General features: G+C 38.7%; 1 protein-coding gene, 1 long non-coding RNA gene and 1 pseudogene across 2 annotated transcripts; 2 read left to right on the top strand and 1 right to left on the bottom strand.

Moving 5' to 3' along the window:
• LOC18767789 lies at positions 938-4,989 on the bottom strand. The gene is made up of 8 exons (XM_020570340.1): positions 4,745-4,989; positions 4,341-4,643; positions 4,015-4,214; positions 3,511-3,861; positions 3,189-3,389; positions 2,981-3,051; positions 2,190-2,329; positions 938-1,499 (listed from the first exon to the last, which is right to left on the bottom strand). Exons 1-8 carry the CDS (start codon positions 4,788-4,790, stop codon positions 1,132-1,134), a joined length of 1,680 nt encoding a protein of 559 aa, XP_020425929.1. The 5' UTR covers positions 4,791-4,989; the 3' UTR covers positions 938-1,131.
• LOC18768262 lies at positions 6,732-7,531 on the top strand (annotated as a pseudogene).
• LOC18767446 lies at positions 7,907-9,902 on the top strand. The gene is made up of 3 exons (XR_002272908.1): positions 7,907-8,208; positions 8,491-8,546; positions 9,105-9,902. It is a non-coding gene; the product is annotated as an uncharacterized LOC18767446 (long non-coding RNA).

The following is an 18,509-nucleotide window of genomic DNA, read 5'->3' as shown; positions in this document are numbered from 1 at the left end:
TCAACTTCTTATTAACCTGACGACATGAAAGACATAAGTAGAATGCTTCATTTTCAAGAGGTTGCAGGCAAACAGCAAATTACATTACATCATCTTTGTCTTTTTGCCCATCTTACATGCCTTAGTTTGGTTACAGCTCTATGTTTATATAAAAAAATAAAAATAAAAATTTCTTGTAGTTTGAATAGAGGGCAATTGTTCAAAGTCCAAACCATAATATAAGGGGTGATGTGGATTGGATTCATATGGTCTTCTAGTAAGAGCAATGAGGACAAATTGGGATGTAACTTCATTGAGGGTTAATCAATGATAGCTTGGTGATGGAGAAGGTTTTGTTTTTATTTGGTAAAGTATATGGTGAAGTGGAAATAGACCATGACTTTCTTTTCAAATACAGCTAAGAAAGCCATTCTCAGGCAAAGACAACCAAGGAGAAAGCTAATAGATTCTATGAACCTCATCTTAATTCATAGATTAACATGGCTTGAGTTATTTAATGTAATCTGCTATGCTGTAGAATCCTTTTCTATCACGACCTTTCAATCCTTTGTTAAACGTTGATGCAAGTGGATTTCACAATAACGTTTGACTAGCTTTCGGATGATTGCAGAAGTTACAATGAGACAACAATTTTGGCCAAACGTCCACAATTTCATCTTATTTTATTCTTTTTGGGTTTTCTATCTCCCTTTTGGGTTTCTTCAGGATGGTAGATGTGCTTTTCAGCTTGACATTGGATACGATCCTATAAATGCCTAGAAGCCTAGGTGTGGCTATTAATAATACAAACCAAGTCTTGCTTAGGTTCTAGGCATACCTTTCATGGCAGGTAATGGTGGGGGAATGAAGATAAGGAAATGCAAAACCCACCAGTAAAAAGAGATATAGGGTATGCCAGCTAGTCTGCAAATTGCAATGCTATAACTTTAGAAAACTGTTCAGCAGGAAATGAAAGCAGCCAATGGCATTGTCTATTCTTTGTACAGCACATTTTGTAGCATGACACTGGATGGAATATTGATCGATGAAAATTGATAAATCCCTTAAACATTGCAAAATTTATGATGGTTACAGTAAATCTAAAACATTAGTTACATTTTTACAGATGAAAATAAGAGCACTTTGTTTTGATCAATTATGAAGTTTGCCTTCATCATCAGAGGTGGGCAAACCTTTGAGCACATCTCTTAATGCATAGTAATGGCTAACACACCTGTGGTCTGTTATTATGTTGCTTGAGAGCACAATCCTCTGAAAATGTTCACCTGGATGCCTCTTCCATAGTGTAAAATACTCCCTGCTGCTGCTGCTGCTGCTGCTGCCGCCGCCTGTTTGAGCATCCACATTCCTCTTTAGGTAGTAAACAGTGCCGGGTACAAATAACTCCTCAGGCACTTTACAGGCAGCTCCATTCTCAATAGCAACAGCATTATCTCTTACTTCTCTGTCATTTACAGGGACCCTGGAAGCCATAGGCATTTTCTTTATGACTGGACCATCTGTTCAGACAGCAAAAGATAATTTGGTGAAGGGAAGATCATCGGGTGTCAAGCTTAAATTAATGACTAATACAGGTATAATTCAAAATTTTCCTTTCATATAACAACCCATCTGTTGAGGTTTGACAAAACCACAAGCGTGGCTGCATTGATGATACAACAAAAATCCACAGTTCCATGATCCCAACAAAAAGAAACAACCTTCCCACCAACTACCATGAAGTTGATAACAATGAGAAATTTCCATTGCATCCACACCCTTACTCCTCCAATGCATTGTAAAGCATGCACATACATTCACAAATGCACCAATGCATCATGCATACATACAGAAACACAGTAAGCCAACAATTACAAAATTGAAGGCGAGAAAAATGCAACCTGAGATTATTTTTAAGTATCAAATCCACACATCAACTTTTACAGGATTAAAATTGGTCAACGACAGTAAAAATAGGGTAGTGATTTTCCCACTCCCCTTTTGTCACTTCAACTCCCTTTTGTTTTTCTAATACTTTTTACTATAACAAAAAAGAGAGTGTAAGTGGACAAAAGAGAAGTGGGAAAATCAGCTCCCTATAAATATATATATCACGTTTGTCACAAAATAAATGTCGGTAGGCAGCAAGGTCTAGACAATTGATAAGACAATAGCATTGGCGCATTCGGTAAAGAGCAAGGTGGGATTACCTGAAGCATTTTTACTGCTCCCAAATTTTGCATAATCAGAGAGTTTCCGAGCAACATCTTGCACCGAAGACACAACCTGCTTTGCATTTGTAACCAAATCTATGACACTTCTCCAGTCTTCCTTCTCAACCACACTCATCCTGCAAAACAAAACATAGAAACAAAAAAGGGTGTAAGTTTTGATATTTTGATAAGCCCTTGCAGTTGACATCAAATTGCCATTGGTGCACAAAAATTGATGCTCACAACAGAAGTGACTTTTTCATACTAAGAGGTGATGAATGATGCTTCAAATTAACATAATTAAGTTAAACTTTTTATTCAATTTGGGCCCACAATTATTCATGCCCAAATCCTTTGTTATTCCACAACAATCCAAGAAAGAGGAAAGCCTTAGACATGAACTAAAATAAGTACATAAATTTTTTAATTCCAAGTGGAAAAGGCTTACCATAGACCTGACCAAAAAGAAGTGTTCAGGCAAAGTCTTTTCCAGCAAAAGAATTGAAAGTCTTATGCTTATAGAATCACATAATATTCCATAGATTTCCAAATTTCCACACAGCATGAATCACAATATGCAAGTTCAAGATCCTGAGTATTTGAACTCTGGAAACTTAGAAATTAAATGCTACACAATAACTAGTGCAACATTTGCTTTCTTAATCAGTTGGCACATGAAGAAATTTGGTCCTCCAACAACGACTAGTATGCTTATTTTTCTCAACCTTTCTTGAAAGAGAGGTGACAGTGACACAAGCACGAGCCTCTGAAGAGGCAAATTTACTTACCAATCGGTTTGAAGAATTTCACTCCTCAACCTCGTTAGAGATGCCACACTTAGCCTAGGTATAATATCATCCTGCATAAAAAGATGATGTAACAATTTGAGAAGGGAAAAATACAAATAAACCAAATAAATTTAACAGCCAACGGGTATATATAATTAGAATAGAAGTGCTTCTTCTAACTAGTAAATAATCAAATGTATCTTCCCACCTGCATCACAACAGTTGTGACATAACTGGAGCAGCTTTCAGCAAGTTCTTTGGAGACACAAGGTGGCGTTGCATACCCCACCGCAGAGACAATCTCTGGGTTGAACCCCAGCTCCTTAGCTGACTTTTTACGGAGCATTATTGCTAGTAGAGCAGCTGTAGCACCTCCAAGCGAATGACCCACCAGCCTAAACTTAAATCCCTGTTAATGAATTGGGCTCAACTACAACCAACAATGACAACAAACTCTGGTTGGGGAAAAAAAGCATAAAATCCTTTGCACAAGAAGAACAAAGAAACGAAAGAGAGAAAAGATTCGCCACCTCATATTTCTCCAAGCACTTCCTTATATTTCCCATCTCGTGACTAAGAAACCAGCGAGCAGCTTCTGCAGTGCCAAAGTGGGTTGAATAACCCTCAAATGTGACTTCACCATCGCTTGAAGAAACAACATCAGTTATAAGGTCATATACAGTATGAGTACCACGGATTCCTAAAATCACAAGTTTTTTACGAGGGTCAATCCCTATATAATATCCAGGCCTCATCACACTGGAATTTTTGACAAATTTCAAGACATTGCTTTCTCGAAGCATGGTGTTCCTTGCAAGAGCTGCAGTAGTATCCTTATAAGAACCCTTTGCTAACTCAGAGTGGTAGATGAGATCTCGTACCTAAAACACAAAACCAATGCCAAATAATAACTAATAAGACCCGCCGGTCTAGCAGACTAAAACTTGACACACAACATAATGTGTTTATACAAAGTAATAGTAGAAGTACGAGAACATTATCATAATTAAAAAAAGGTTTGGTATTGGCATTACCATTGAATCTGAGGAGACCTGAACACCATTAACATCCTCAAATGGATTTACAGACGCTTGTCGAAGATAAATAAGAAACAAACCAATGGTGAGATCACTCAAACTCCAATCCTGAATTCCTGTCTTGCTGCGTTGGATGCTTGCAATGATCTCCGAGACTGATCGAGTGCTGGGTGGGGGTTTCTCTCTCACTCCATTTCCTGCAATTTTCAGAACTGAATAATCTTCATGCATAACTCAAACTACAATTTCCAAATTACCCAAATTCATTCAAAACCCATGACCACCCAAGTGCCCAAACAAGATAATCAAAACAGAAAACATACCTGTTGAGCTTGGCAGAGCCCACCTGCACAGTTGAAGAGCTGGTTCGAGAGCTCTGGGGAGCCAAGCAAGCTCCAACCCTTTCCACTTACTGTCGATTAAATCATCGTCGTCACTAGAGTAGTTGCTAATGGCATCATGTTTGGGCCTCAGAGGAGCTTGAGGAGGAGCAGCAGTTTTCGTTTCTTTGAGTGCCTCTGGCTCTACCTTGCCTACTTTCGAGCGTAGCGATTGAAACCGATCCACATAGTTATATATAAACCTCTGATACAATTGCTCTTTCTTCAGAAATCTTTGCATAAAATCTACATAGAAATTAACCAAAAACAGAAAAACACAAATTTAATCTCTGCATTTCGAGAAGAGTAAAGGAACAAAGCAAAGTGCTTTAGTGCCTGGTGCTTACACAAATGGTTGAACAGATTCTTCGAGTAATTCTTAGCCATTTCCATAACAGAGAGAAAGAGACGGAGAGGAGGAGGCTATGAGATTTTAAGGCGGTTGACGTAGGCGGTGGCCGTGGAGGCGCATTGTACGGAAACACAAGACGAAAGTGGTTGAGTCAGTTGGTTCTGGTCTTTTCCGGTTAAGACAAATGTGGGTTGGGCCGGTTCAAGAAATTTGGGTCAGCCCATATAGAGATCAGAGGCTCTTCTGCAAATGTTGCCCTAAAGGCCTGAGCTTTCACTATAAATATCCAATCTTTAGGGTTTCTTTGGCATCACGATTTCAAAATATGAAGGTTGAAACAAGTAGCCGCTCTGGCTCTGTAAAGCCCTCTCCTTTTTCTCTGCTTAAACCCTAAAAAGTTTTTTTGTGTGTGATTTTTGATGTGAAAGTGGGAGATTGAGATGAGGATTAGATTTCGTATCCCTATTGGTTTGAACGCCGTGATGATGGCGAAACTATGTATTAGCTCTATCTGATCCTTCTTCCCACACCAGAAAATTGTGCCATTTGCTTCATCAAATTGGTTTTTTTCGTTTGTTTTGGATTTTTTTCGGTTTCAAATTGAACATAGCTTAGATCTTTTAATTTCTTCAATCTGTTTGAGACTTTGGGACTTGGAGAATTTTGAGGATTGACAATGAGATGATGATTGAACTTTGTTTCCCTATTGGTTTGATTGCCGTCATGATGGCATCTATGTATTAGCTCTATCTGATCATTCTCAGTCACTCTTTCTCCTCTCAAATAAATTCTGTTCTTCATTTACATCAATGGTAAAGCTCTGTTCAATTTACCTCTAATGGCTAAGCCTAAGAGCATGTCTAGCCTGGCACTTTTGGCCAGGCCATGGCTTGTTTTAGCCCAAAATGGTCAAATTGGGATTTTATGGCTGTGATTCGGCTTAGCCCAATAATTTATTTACATTTTTAAATATATATTATTTTTATTGAATAATATGTGAGAATTACGTATATAATATGTGAATTTCGTGTATCTTGTTGAAAATGTGTATTAAACATGAAAAATTTGTAAAATATGTGTATTAAACATGAAAAATATGTACGTGCATGTACAATATGGGTATTGTACATTTGTTTTTTAAAAAATGTAAATTTTACTGAGTCTTTAAGACATGTACAGAACATGGACATATTATTAAAAAATATGTACGTATGTGTATAATATAATATTAAAAGTGAAAGTGTTAAATTCTTTATACAAGTAACTCTAGAAAAATAAAAAATTAAATTGAGACAATAGAGACACAGGTAATGACCTAATAGTAATTGGTAATGTTATAAACTATTCTTATCGATAAATGAAATTGAGTATATATATAATGGGTATAGCCGATTGGCTAAACTATTTATTAAAAATAAATAAAACAAAAACAAGGCCAGTATAGCCGAACGGCTATACTATTTTGGGGAAAAAAAATTCCAAGTATAGCCGTGCGGCTATACTATTTATAAAAAAGGCTTCGCAGTGGGATTAGGGGCCACGTGTAAAAAAATATTATAGCCGCGCGGCGGTCCTATTTAAAAATAAAAATTAAAAAACCAAGTAAAGCCGTCCGGCTATACTCTTTTTAAAAATTAGAAAATAATCGAGTATAGACGCACGGCTCTACTACTCACTAAAAAAAAAAAAGAGCAGCCGCACACTTGCTAGGCGCCCACGTGTACAATCGTATAGCCGAGCGGCGATACGGTTTTTGATATTTTTTTTAAACTGAGTATAGCCGATCGGCTATACCATTTTTAAATATAAAAAAAGAAGACCCCATCGATTAGGCGCCACGTGTCAAACCAAGTCTATTTTTAAAAGGAAAGTAAAAACACGGAGTATAGCCGTGCGGCTGTACTATTTTTAATCCTCTGTCAATTAGACGCAAATAAGAATAGGCGCACGGCTCTACGATTTAAGAAACCAGAATAAGAGAAATGGACCTTCTAGTTGATTCGAACAGAATGGAAGAAATAAAGTCCAAATTTGAAGAAGCCTTTGGATTGCCCAATTGTTGTGGAGCCATAGTGGTACACACAGCATTATGACCCTTCCTACCATTCAAACATCAGACGATTGGTGTGACCTGGAGGACAACTACAGCATGCTCTTGCAGGGAATTGTTGACCATGAGATGAGGTTTCTTGACATTGTAACTGGTTGGCCTGGGGGCATGACGGTGTCTAGACTTTTAAAGTGTTCAGGATTTTTCAAGCTCTGTGAAGGTGGACAGCGTTTGAATGAAAATGTTAGAACTTTATCCGGGGGAGTAGAGATTAGAGAATACTTAGTTGGTGGGGTTGGCTATCCTCTGCTTCCCTGGCTCATAACTCCTTATGAAAGCAATGGCCTCCCAGCTTCCATTTCCGCTTTCAATGCCGTGCGTGGGGCTGCAAAGTCACTTGCAGTAAAGGCATTCACGCAGTTAAAGGGCACTTGGAGAATCCTTAACAAGGTTATGTGGAGACCCGATAAGCGGAAACTTCCGAGCATCATCTTGGTATGTTGTTTACTTCACAATATAAGAATTGACAGTGGAGATATATTACAACCAACCAGATGTTGCTTTATCTGGTCATCATGACTCGGGATATGGCGAACAATGCTGTAGGAAAGTTGATCCGTTGGGGAGGACTATGAGGGATATTCTAGTGAAACACTTGCTGCACAGCAAGCAGACCGCTGCACCAAAGTGATTCTTCTTCTTCCAGTCTGGTTTAAATGAGTTGGAAGTTTGGAACGGTTTCATACTTAGTTGACCGGCACCAGCCATATACGACATGAAATGCTGAATTGCTTCTCTTATTTTAAACGTATAGCCGTTCGGCTATACTTTCTAAATACATTCGAATATTTTAAGAGTATAGCCGCTCGGCTATACTCTTTAAATATATTCTTCACGAGCACGAATCTTGCACTCGCAGAGGACGGAACTTGCACTCGCAGTCGCTGCTTCGTCCTCCGAGTTCGGCACCGAAAAAAGACCCAACCCGCTTAGGCGCACGCCTAGCGACCGCCTAGCGACCGCCTAGCCGCCTAGCACCCGCCTAGCGACCGCCTAGCCGCCTAGCGCCCGCCTAGCGACATCCTAGCCGCCTAGCGCCCGCCTAGCAGTCTAGCCGCCCGCCTAGGACGATTTTTCAAACATTGCGATTGACTGAAAGTTTGAAACCCGAATTTGAAAAAATTTAGCTGCAAATTTGAGCTTGAGATTGGGAAGCTGAAGCAGTGAAGCACAAGTCAGGTCCATAGAAGAGCAAATATGTTGGTGCATGCATTCTATGTTGTTATCTTGAACTTTCTATCTTTCACATTCTCATCTCTTAACTATTAAGATTTGGTGAACAACTTGGACAGATTTGTCTGAAGGCAGATGAAAGAGATGTATACGAGTTCTTCTCAAGGGCTGGCAAGGTTTGTACATTTCTCGTTTATTTATCTCATGTTCATTTAACAAATCATAGAGGATGGTGGATAAAGATCTTAAACTACTTAGCTAAAAGGGACTTCTTGATATAAATGCATTATATTTTCACCTTCTGCTCTCAAGGGCACCCTAACACTATATGATGCAGTGCTTCAACTAAACCAAATACTGGAAACCCATAACGTTTTCCATTAAGTGCTTCTGTGGATGTAATTGTTAGTATATTTCTATGATTGTCTATCTAATAGCTCTGAATTGTGTATTTTTAGGTCCGCGATGTACGCCTCATTATGGATCGCAATTCAAGACGTTCTAAGGGAGTTGGGTAAGTTTTTCTTATGTCTTGGTGACAAAAGCTTTGGATGGTTGTTAACAGAAGGTTCACTTTAACAATTACCCATTATGCAATGGTAGCGTTTAAGATGATGTGAGAGTCTTAAATTATCCTGTTGTTAATGAAAAAAGTTTATGTGGTTGTGTTGACAAGAAACCAAAGATTTCATTCTAAGGTTCAAATAAGACTATCCTTTTAATGTCGCTTGGTCATTTTGGAATGGTTGGCAGTTCCTGCTTCCTTCTTGATGGCTGCATCTTCCTTGTTCCAACGTTTTCTTGTGCAGTACGAAGAATCATCACATCATTTACAATGTTCAAAATTTGCACCATCATTTTAGAACGTTTTCTTTGTACTAAAAGCAGTACATATAGTATATACTATAGGTTATTCTAGTTGGTCAAGATGATCAGATATATCATATAGGACATTTTTCTTTCCCCGTTTTGAACTATGAGTGGAGACTCCAGTAAACTTCGCTATTATATGCATCTGTATGTGGCAATTGGTTTTTGATTATCCAAGAGTCTAATGTTGTCTAGTTTGTAGGTATATTGAGTTTTATGATGCAATGTACGTACCTATGGCGATTGCACTTTCTGGTCAGCCTCTTCTTGGTCAACCAGTGATGGTGAAGCCATCAGAGGCTGAGAAGAATCTGGTTCAATCAACATATGTGGTTAGCAGACCAGGTGGGATGATAGGCCCATATTCTGGCGGAGCTAGAAGGCTGTATGTTGGAAATCTCCATACCAATATAAAAGAAGACGATCTCCGCCGGGTGAGTACTTTTCTGACACAGTTCTAATGTTGGCATCAGATAATGTACATAATCAAGCTTGCTGTTGGTTATGTAATTTTTTTTTTTTGTTGCTTTTGAGCACTTCTGTTCACAGTTTCCTAATTTCTAATTGTGAATATTTTTTCCATTTTGACTTTCACCCTTTAATATGTGATATATATGAGAGTGCCAACATAAAAAACCTTGATATCCCCTGCTATTTGCTTCCCCGCAACATTTGACACTAAGCTGCTGCTTTCTTACAGAGCTTTCCAGGAGCTTTCTCGCTATCTCTCTGTTTTTCTTATTTTGGTATCAGAGCCTTAAGAGTTACGGTCTTTGTCTAAGTCTGCTACTCATTCCCGCCCAAGTGGCTGGTTTAAGCATCTGAGTAGAAGGTTTTCATCTTCTTCCTTTCCTTCCTTTTTATTCTTTGAGTTATCTGTTAATTTCACTCTAAGGTCTGACCCGTGAGTCCTTTTTGCTAGATCTGTAAGTCCCGAGGGTAGGGCGTTTGTGCTGGGCAGGAGACAGAAAATTGAGTGGAGTTAGTAGGTTTCTTAGAGTCTAAGGAGTAAGTCCGGGAAGTCCCTGTTTATCTTCTTCCTCAGTCCGTTTGAGTCAAACACTTGAGTAGCCATGAGTCGTTTTCTTAGGTCGAGTTCCTGTAAGTCAAGCAGTTCTAAGACCAGTATAAGTCGACTCCCTGAGATAGTTAATGAAGAACAATTTGAATATGATTCTAGTTGCAAAGAACAATTAGATTTTAGAGATTGGAATATCCCTAAAGTCCCAAGTCAAAAAATCTATAAGAAACATTGGTTGCCTTCCAGTTTCAATAGTACCACACATGTCAAAACAGTTGAACAAGTTTACGCTCTTAGTAAAGAACACGAAACTTGCCAGTTGCTTAATCTTGAGTCAATCAAAAAGCACAAGACTGATGGAAACAATTTCCTGCATATTGGTCTTGTCCAAGTTGCTGTTAAGCCCCTAACTAGGTTAGGATTGAAAGCCTCCATACTGCTCTGTTTACGCGATGCCCGGTTCACCGCGTTCAGTGACAGTACCTTAGGAGTAATTGAGTCTAGTTTGTGTAACGGTCCAGTTCATTTTGATTGTTACCCAGACTTTACTGTCAGCCTTAGTGATCCCCATATATTGAGAACCCTAACTCTCAATATTAAGACTGAAGGTTATAATGTTCTCCCAGGAACCCAACCTTTAGCATTAGTTTATAGAATTTATTATAAGGTCACAGGAACCAATATGAACTTCCAGGCCTTAAACAAAAGCCCAAAGGATCAGACAGTCCTGATCCAAAGTCACACCTCAGACGCCCATATTCAAGTTCCCCAGACCATTAAATGGTCAGAAGTTGCCCTTCCAACAGATTGGACCCTAGTTACCGAGAGCCAACCAGCTCCAATTCAACGTAGTCTAAACAATTTAGACTATATTGAGCAGTACTTAGATGGCACGGTTAAGATTAGGTTCGATAGCCAGCCTCTACATAAGTCTAATGTCCAGTTACACCAGTTACCAACCCCAGGTCAGTCACAAAGGCATGCCCCAGCTAGGCACTCCTTTACTGCCTCATCCTCAACTCTAGAACGAGACCTAGAGTTAGAAAAAACTATGATAGATTTGAAGCTTGAGTCCCTGAGAAGATCCTCTCAGGTAACCCAACCCTGCTACGGCACGGTTCCAGTAGAAGAAAAGCCAGAATCCCCTGAGTCACCTACCCAGTCTGACTTCATAGTTGAAAACCAGTTAAGAACCCTTAATAGAAAATTTAAAATTGATTGGTCACGTCTAAACAAACATCTCAAAGCCCCTGAGAACCTGTCTAGACGAGATAGTTATCACCAAGCCTTCCCTGACAGTAGCCGCCGCCTAGAAATCTTTAGTGAATGGAAAGATTACATGCGGACAGCCCAAGTTGAAATTTTCTACCTTGATTTTGTTGAAAGCCGCTATTTGTCAAATGATGAGTTAAAAACCTTAACTCAGCAAAAATGGAAAATGGCAGATAAGTCTGTTGTTGAGTCTAGCCATCCTCCAGTAGAAACCATAATTATTGAGCATAAAGATACTCTTATTCCTGCTACTCCTTTCAAAACTTTTGAAAGCAGTGACAGTAATAGAAGAATTCTTGAGCAAAATAATTATACAAACCAGAGTCTAATCGTTATAGGAAAACAGTTGGATACAATAGAAACTAAAATCGATAAGTTAGGTTCTACAGACGTAGAGTCTAAAAAGAAAGTTGAAAAACCAATTGTCCAGTTCCAGGATCTTAGGTCTAGCCCGACCCTCAAGATCACTCCAACAATGAAGAAAATAGAAGACATGTTAGCCCAGTTGACCCCTGCCAAAGTTGAAAAAACTGAGAAATCTGGTCTTAAAACACTAGATGCCTTTGCAGAAGAATTTACCTCTGAGTCTGAGTCGTCAGAAGTAAGTAATATTTCTAAAATTGAAAAAGCCTTTCAAACTTTAGAAATCCAAGTTGAACCCAAAGTTAAGAAATTAGAAAAGTTTGTCAGCCCCAGTAGTCTGACCAAAAATTGGTATCCCAGGCCAACACCTCCTGACATTCAATTTGAAGAAAGAAACCTGCAGACCCAGTTCTCTGTTTCTTCCGACAAATTGTATGAATGGAATATTGATGGTCTCTCTGAGCAAGAGATCCTCAATAAGTTACAACATATGTCCATGGTTGCCAATAGTTATATCACCAATCACAGTTTCAGACAGTCTGAAATTGTTCCTCTGTTAGTCACTGGTTTCACCGGTACTCTCAGAAGTTGGTGGGATAAACACCTGAGTCCTGAGTCTAAAAGCCGTATAACCTTTGCTGTAAAACTGAATGATGACGGTCACCCTATCTTTGACGAACGAATAGGTCAAGGTATAGAAGACGGTGTCAACACCCTGTTTTACACCATAATCGATCACTTCATAGGAACCCCTAGTAATCAAACTGCTAGGATCCATGATCAGTTGAGTAATCTTAGATGCCCACAGTTGTCTGATTTCAGATGGTATAAAGATGTCTTCATCTCTAGGGTAATGCTTAGAGACGATAGTAATCAGCCATTCTGGAAAGAAAAATTTGTTAATGGTTTGCCAAATCTATTTGCCCATAAGATCAGAACTACCCTCAGTAATGAATTAGGTCATATTGATTGGGATAGTTTAACTTATGGTAATATTGTAAGCACAATTAATCAAGTTGGCATGAAAATGTGTGTTGATTACAAAATCGGAAAACAAATACAGTCCGATAGGAAATCAGCCAAATATGAGTTAGGAAACTTCTGTGAACAATACGGTCTCAGTAGCATTCCGCCCTCCAGAAGAAATAAGTCTAAACCAAGTCACCTTAGGAAACGTCAGTTTTCCTCTAAAAGAAAACATTTTGCAGTTAAAAGTGATAATGAGTTTTATAAGAAAAGAAAAAGTTTTAAAAGAAAAAATTGGTCTAAAGCCCCAAGAAAAGCCCAGAAGAGTCGACCCAAAACCGATAAGTCCAAAGTTAAATGTTTTAAATGTCAAAAATTTGGTCATTATGCCTCTGAGTGTAAAGTTAAAGATGCCATTAAGCAGTTGCAAATTTCAGAAGCTGAAAGAGAGAAGTTGATCAAAGTTTTAGAGTTGCGAGACTCTGAAACTAGCAGTCCCGAAACCATAGTTGCCAGCTCTGGGTATGATTCTGAACAAGCTTCAGATTCCCAGCCTAGTTCCCCTGATATCCAATTTGGTTGCACTGATAAATGCTGTAATAGATTAAAATCTATTTTTGTTCTTACAAAACAGGAAGAACAAGAAGAGTTATTAATCGACCTGATAAGCCGAGTAGAAAACCCTGAGTTAAAGTCCGATTATTTGAAAAAATTACGAAAAGTCATCAGTCAGGAAAACTCTAGTAGTCCTAAACCGCAGCCAGTCAGTTTAGCCACTACTATAGAAAAGTTTGCCCAGAAAAAGAAAGAAGTTACTTTACAAGACCTCCAGTTAGAAGTCAAATTAGTCAAACAAGAGTTAGCCGAGTTAAGACAGATTAGTAACCAGCTGCAGGTTGAAAACCATACAATCAGGCAAGACTTAACAAGTCTTCAAAAAGGCAAAATGCCTTTAGAGCCCTGTAGCCAGTCAGATAGCCCTGCTGGTTCTGACGAAGAAACCCCAGTTGTCAACCTAATCAAACAAGTCAATTTCCGAAAATGGTATTCGAAAGTTACAATAGTTGTCAAAGATTTTGAGTTTACCACAGTTGCCTTATTTGATTCAGGAGCCGACCTTAACTGTATCCAGGAAGGTCTAATTCCTACTAAGTACTACCAGAAGTCTAGAGAAACCCTAAGCACTGCTTCAGGAAAATCTCTCCAGTTGAATTATGAGTTGCCTAAAGCCCATATTTGCCAAAACAAAGTTTGTTTTAAAACTTCATTTGTCTTAGTTAAAAATATTACTGATGAGGTTATCTTAGGATTACCTTTCATAAGTCTGTCTCTAGGTCCCTTCAGGTTGTCCAAAAAACTAACCAGTTGAATTTTCTTAAAGATGATATTAAGTTCAAAAGAGTTGAACAACAGCTTGCCAGTCAATCCTTACAGTTGCAAATTCAAAAATTTGAACAAAGACTAAAAGAAGAAATTTGTTCTGAGTTGCCCACAGCCTTTTGGTATAGGAAGCAGCATGTCGTCCATCTTCCTTACATCAAAACCTTTAGTGAGAAAAATATCCCCACTAAAGCCAGGCCAATTCAAATGAGTCAAGAAATGATGGAGTTTTGTAAGAAAGAAATTGAAGAGTTGCTTCAAAAGAAAATAATTCGCAAAAGTAAGTCCCCCTGGTCATGTCCTGCTTTTTATGTTCAGAAAAATGCTGAATTAGAAAGAGGAGTTCCCAGATTAGTTATCAACTATAAGCCCCTTAATGCGGTCCTAGAATGGATTAGGTATCCCATACCTAATAAAAGAGATCTCATTAATCGGTTAGAAAAAGCAGTTGTCTATTCTAAGTTTGATATGAAAAGTGGTTTCTGGCAAATCCAAATAGATGAGTCAGATAGGTATAAGACTGCATTTGTCACTCCCTTTGGTCATTATGAATGGAATGTAATGCCCTTTGGTTTGAAAAATGCTCCTAGTGAATTCCAGAATATCATGAATGATATATTCAATCCTTACAGTCAGTTCTCGATTGTTTATATTGATGATGTTCTGATCTTTTCTGAGTCAATAGAACAACATTGGAAACATTTGAATAAGTTCCTTCAAGTTGTCAAACAAAATGGTTTAGTTGTTTCTGCCAAAAAGATCAAGTTGTTTCAAACCAATATTCGTTTTCTTGGTTTCAATATTTGTCAGTCGCAAATTTCCCCAATTGATCGAGTCATACAGTTTGCTGATAAGTTCCCTGATCAAATTCTTGATAAGAGTCAACTTCAGAGGTTTTTAGGTTCCCTAAATTATATCTCTGACTTCTATCAGAATCTGAGAAAACAGTGTAAGCCCCTATTTGACAGGTTGCAGAGTAACCCTCCTCCTTGGTCGTCTACTCACACAGAAATTGTCAAACAGATCAAGTCTCATGTCAAGACACTTCCCTGTCTTGGTATTCCTTCAGTTGATTCCTTCAAAATAGTTGAAACTGATGCCTCTGACATTGGTTATGGTGGCATTCTTAAGCAAAAGATCAGTCCCAGTTCTCCAGAACAAATTGTTCGATTCCATTCTGGAACCTGGACTCAGTCGCAGCATAATTACAGTACTATTAAAAAAGAAATTTTAGCTATTGTATTATGCATTAGTAAATTTCAAGATGATTTGCTTAATCAAAAGTTTTTAATCAGAGTTGATTGTAAGTCTGCAAAACATGTTTTAGAAAAAGATGTTCAAAACATTGCATCTAAACAGATTTTTGCACGATGGCAAAGTATTTTAAGTATATTTGATTTTGAAATTGAATATTTGAAAGGCAGTGAGAATTCTGTTCCTGATTTTCTCACTCGAGAATTCTTGCAGGATGCACAATGGCTCCCAAGAAAGACAAACAAAAAGCAGTAGCCAGTCAACCCAAGTTGCCCAAGTCACCCAAGTCAACCCAGTCATCCCAATCGTTCAGAGTTCTTCCTTCCTCCATGAGTCAACCTAAGCCAGAGTTGCCCAAACAAATAGTTCCTTACCCGGGTCACCCCCCATTATCAGTTGCCACTCCAATTTCAGTTGCAAACAGATTTTCCTCTTTAGGATCCACAGTTGGCCAGATTCGCCCCAGTTATCAATCCACCTTAATTTCCAGTTATGACCCCTTTGCAGTTGAGATCCCTGCAGGGCCACCAGTTGTCCACAAAAAATCGTCTCCTTATTTGCCCAAGAGTAATTCCCATTTATTTATCATTGAGTCTGTTTATGATATTCATGCAAATCCAGTAGAAATTGCTAAACACTATTTCCCTCCTGGATTTCATTATATGCCCCAGAGTCCGTATAAGTCCCTCAAGTACTATAGAGATATATTGCTTGAGACACAATCAGTTGAAATTAAGCCGATAAAGGATCGGGATCACCCTGAAACCATTCTTTATCATTCTCTTTACATTCATCAAATTGTCAGTCAGCAATCTTTCAGTAGCCATCCCTATGAGTTGAAATCGCTTAAGTCAAAATTACAATATAATTATTCGGATTATATTGAAGCCTGGTATACTATCTTTCTTCACCAATCTGAAGATTTTAGTCATTCCTGGTTTATTAATTTTGATAATAAGTTTAAAAGCCCATTCCCCTACTGGTTTCTTCACTGGTGGGAAAAATACGGCCCAGTTGATGAAATTCTACCAGTACCAGTTCTTGAGTTAATCCGCCATTATACAAAAGGAGCCAAGTTCTCCCTAGTTGATCTATTCTTTCCCAAACAGTTGCTGTTTATTGCCAGATACAAGGTACCTTGGATCCTCAAATGGTCCTATGCCATCACCAAGGACACCCGTGTATTTGCCCGCCAATTCTCAGTCAAATGGTGGGACAAGTTCGAAGTTGACAGAATTGCCAAGTACGTCTACAATGACCTCCCCCGGGAGCCAGTTGCACGCCCAGTATCTCCTATAGGCTCAGTCAGATCATCCTTATCAGTTGAAGGAAAGTCTAAAGCTGAGCTCCAGGAAATTGCACGCCAGCTGATCATCCAGGCCTCTCAGATGGATGATGATGAGGACAATGATTCTCCCTCATCGTCTAGTTGCCAGCCCATGCAGAGTCCTGCCAAGACAAAGCCTTGGTATGATGACAGCCAGGACCCCTATGACGCATACGATCTAGGGGAATCCTCTCCATAATTGCCTCAGTTGCCGACAAGCAAGCCTCGTCAAAAGTAGCTGCCGACAGATCACTCTGTCAAAAGAAGATGCCAAACCACGTGAAAGCAGCAGACAAAGCATCTCTGCTTTTACTTCAGTCAGATCACCGAAAAGCAGCAGACAAAGCACTGTTTGCTTTTTGACAATTCGCCGAAAGAAGCCGAAAGCATCTGCAGGAGTCAAAGTTACCTCTACAGTTGCTAAAAGTTGAATCAGGTTGAACATCCGTGCCTCTACAGCTGTCCAACCATAGTTGTCTTTTACCATAGTTGCTTTTGTAAACCACAGTTGGAAGTTGCCTTTAAATTCAGGCTTCGGCCTCAGTTGTAGGCAGAACTGGTTTTACCAGCTGCATTTTATTTTCTTAGTTTTAAAGATTCTCTCTGAAACACCTTTAGAGAAATCACTCTTGTACATAGTCTAGTTGTGTTGAAGTTTGCAGTTGCAACCTTTGTGAGTATAATAAAAGTTGCTATTTTAAATTATTCTATTTTGACTAATTTCATATATGCATTATTTTCTGCATATGCATTAGTCTGAACGAGACCTAGAGTTAGAAAAAACTAGTTGCCCAAGTCACCCAAGTCAACCCAGTCCGTCTGCTGCTTTTCGGTGATCTGACTGAGGCAATTATGGAGAGGATTCCCCTATATATATATATATATATATGCAGGTTTTTTGGGGCATTTGGTCCTGTAGAACTGGTTCAGTTACCTGTTGACGAAACTAACAACTGCACAGGTTTTGGATTTGTGCAGGTCTGTTTGACTACAACTTTCAACTTAAGCAGCCTGGATATAGAATAAATATATAAATGTTTGCATGCAGCTAGTTATATTAAGCCAAAGGTCAACCAACAAGCAATCCATAACATGGTTTAATTAAAACTTCAAAGACTGTTGGCATCCTTCAGTTCTGTTGTTTATTTATATTTATTTTCAAGTCCAAATCCATGTAGGGGAAATTTATTAAAGGAAAGAAAAAGAAAATTTCAACTGCCGGTTCGCTGTAGCTGGAGTTGGAATTTGAAATTGACTCTAAACAAATGCACACCTTTTCTTGATTGGGTCTTCTATTGCACCAGAATTTAAAAAGAATCTAGAGTATTGTCTTTCAAGTTTCTTCCCAACTGAACTGAGAAGAGTGGGCACCAAAAACTTCCAACTGCCAAATCCTTAGCTAGGTGCAGGCATGGGTTGGGTTAAGGGTCAACCCATCATACAATTTCAGGTTACAATATTTTAAAACCAGAAAGGCCAATGAAATCAAGTTGGGTTGGCAATGTTTTTTTTCCCTTCCTTTTAGTTCAATTCTATTCCAGCAGTTCTTATCAGATGCTGGATATGATTCCTTGTAATTGTATTGAATAAATCAAACTCATTGAATCAGTCGCTTGCAGTTCTCACGTCTTGAAGATGCTAGAAATGCACTGAGTTTGAATGGAAAATTGGAGATTGCAGGTCGACTAATTAAGGTAATGGCACTTTACTATATTGTTATTATACTTCTTCCTCCAGAAATATGCTTGCATTGTGCACTCTTTCCAAGTTCATCAATTAGGTTGTGTGCGTTACTGGTATGTTAGTTCCTCTGGTTAATTTGGTGATGCTTTTTTGACATGGCATGTATTTATTTGATTGTTGGAATTTTTTGTTGGTGGCTCTGTTCAGCCTTTCATTGTCCAAATGGATTATACAGTCTGATCACTGTAAGGTAGCGAAACCCAGCAGGCCTACTGTGCAATAGTGCATGAGCTGGGGTTTTTGTTAATGCGCACATTGAGTAGCACGTAGTTGATGTGGTG

Source organism: Prunus persica, chromosome G8 (assembly GCF_000346465.2).
Source record: "Prunus persica cultivar Lovell chromosome G8, Prunus_persica_NCBIv2, whole genome shotgun sequence".
NCBI classification, from domain to species: Eukaryota; Viridiplantae; Streptophyta; class Magnoliopsida; order Rosales; family Rosaceae; genus Prunus; species Prunus persica.
This window is presented reverse-complemented; position numbering and strand designations above follow the sequence as displayed.

Excerpts from the sequence above, each read along its gene's own strand:
- LOC18767789 (XM_020570340.1), bottom strand. The coding sequence starts at position 4,790 with ATGGAAATGGCTAAGAATTACTCGAAGAATCTGTTCAACCATTTGT. Across the intron at positions 4,215-4,340 it reads GGCTCTGCCAAGCTCAACAG|GAAATGGAGTGAGAGAGAAA; the intron begins GTATGTTTTCTG and ends TGAAAATTGCAG. Across the intron at positions 3,390-3,510 it reads AGTGCTTGGAGAAATATGAG|GGATTTAAGTTTAGGCTGGT; the intron begins GTGGCGAATCTT and ends ATTCATTAACAG.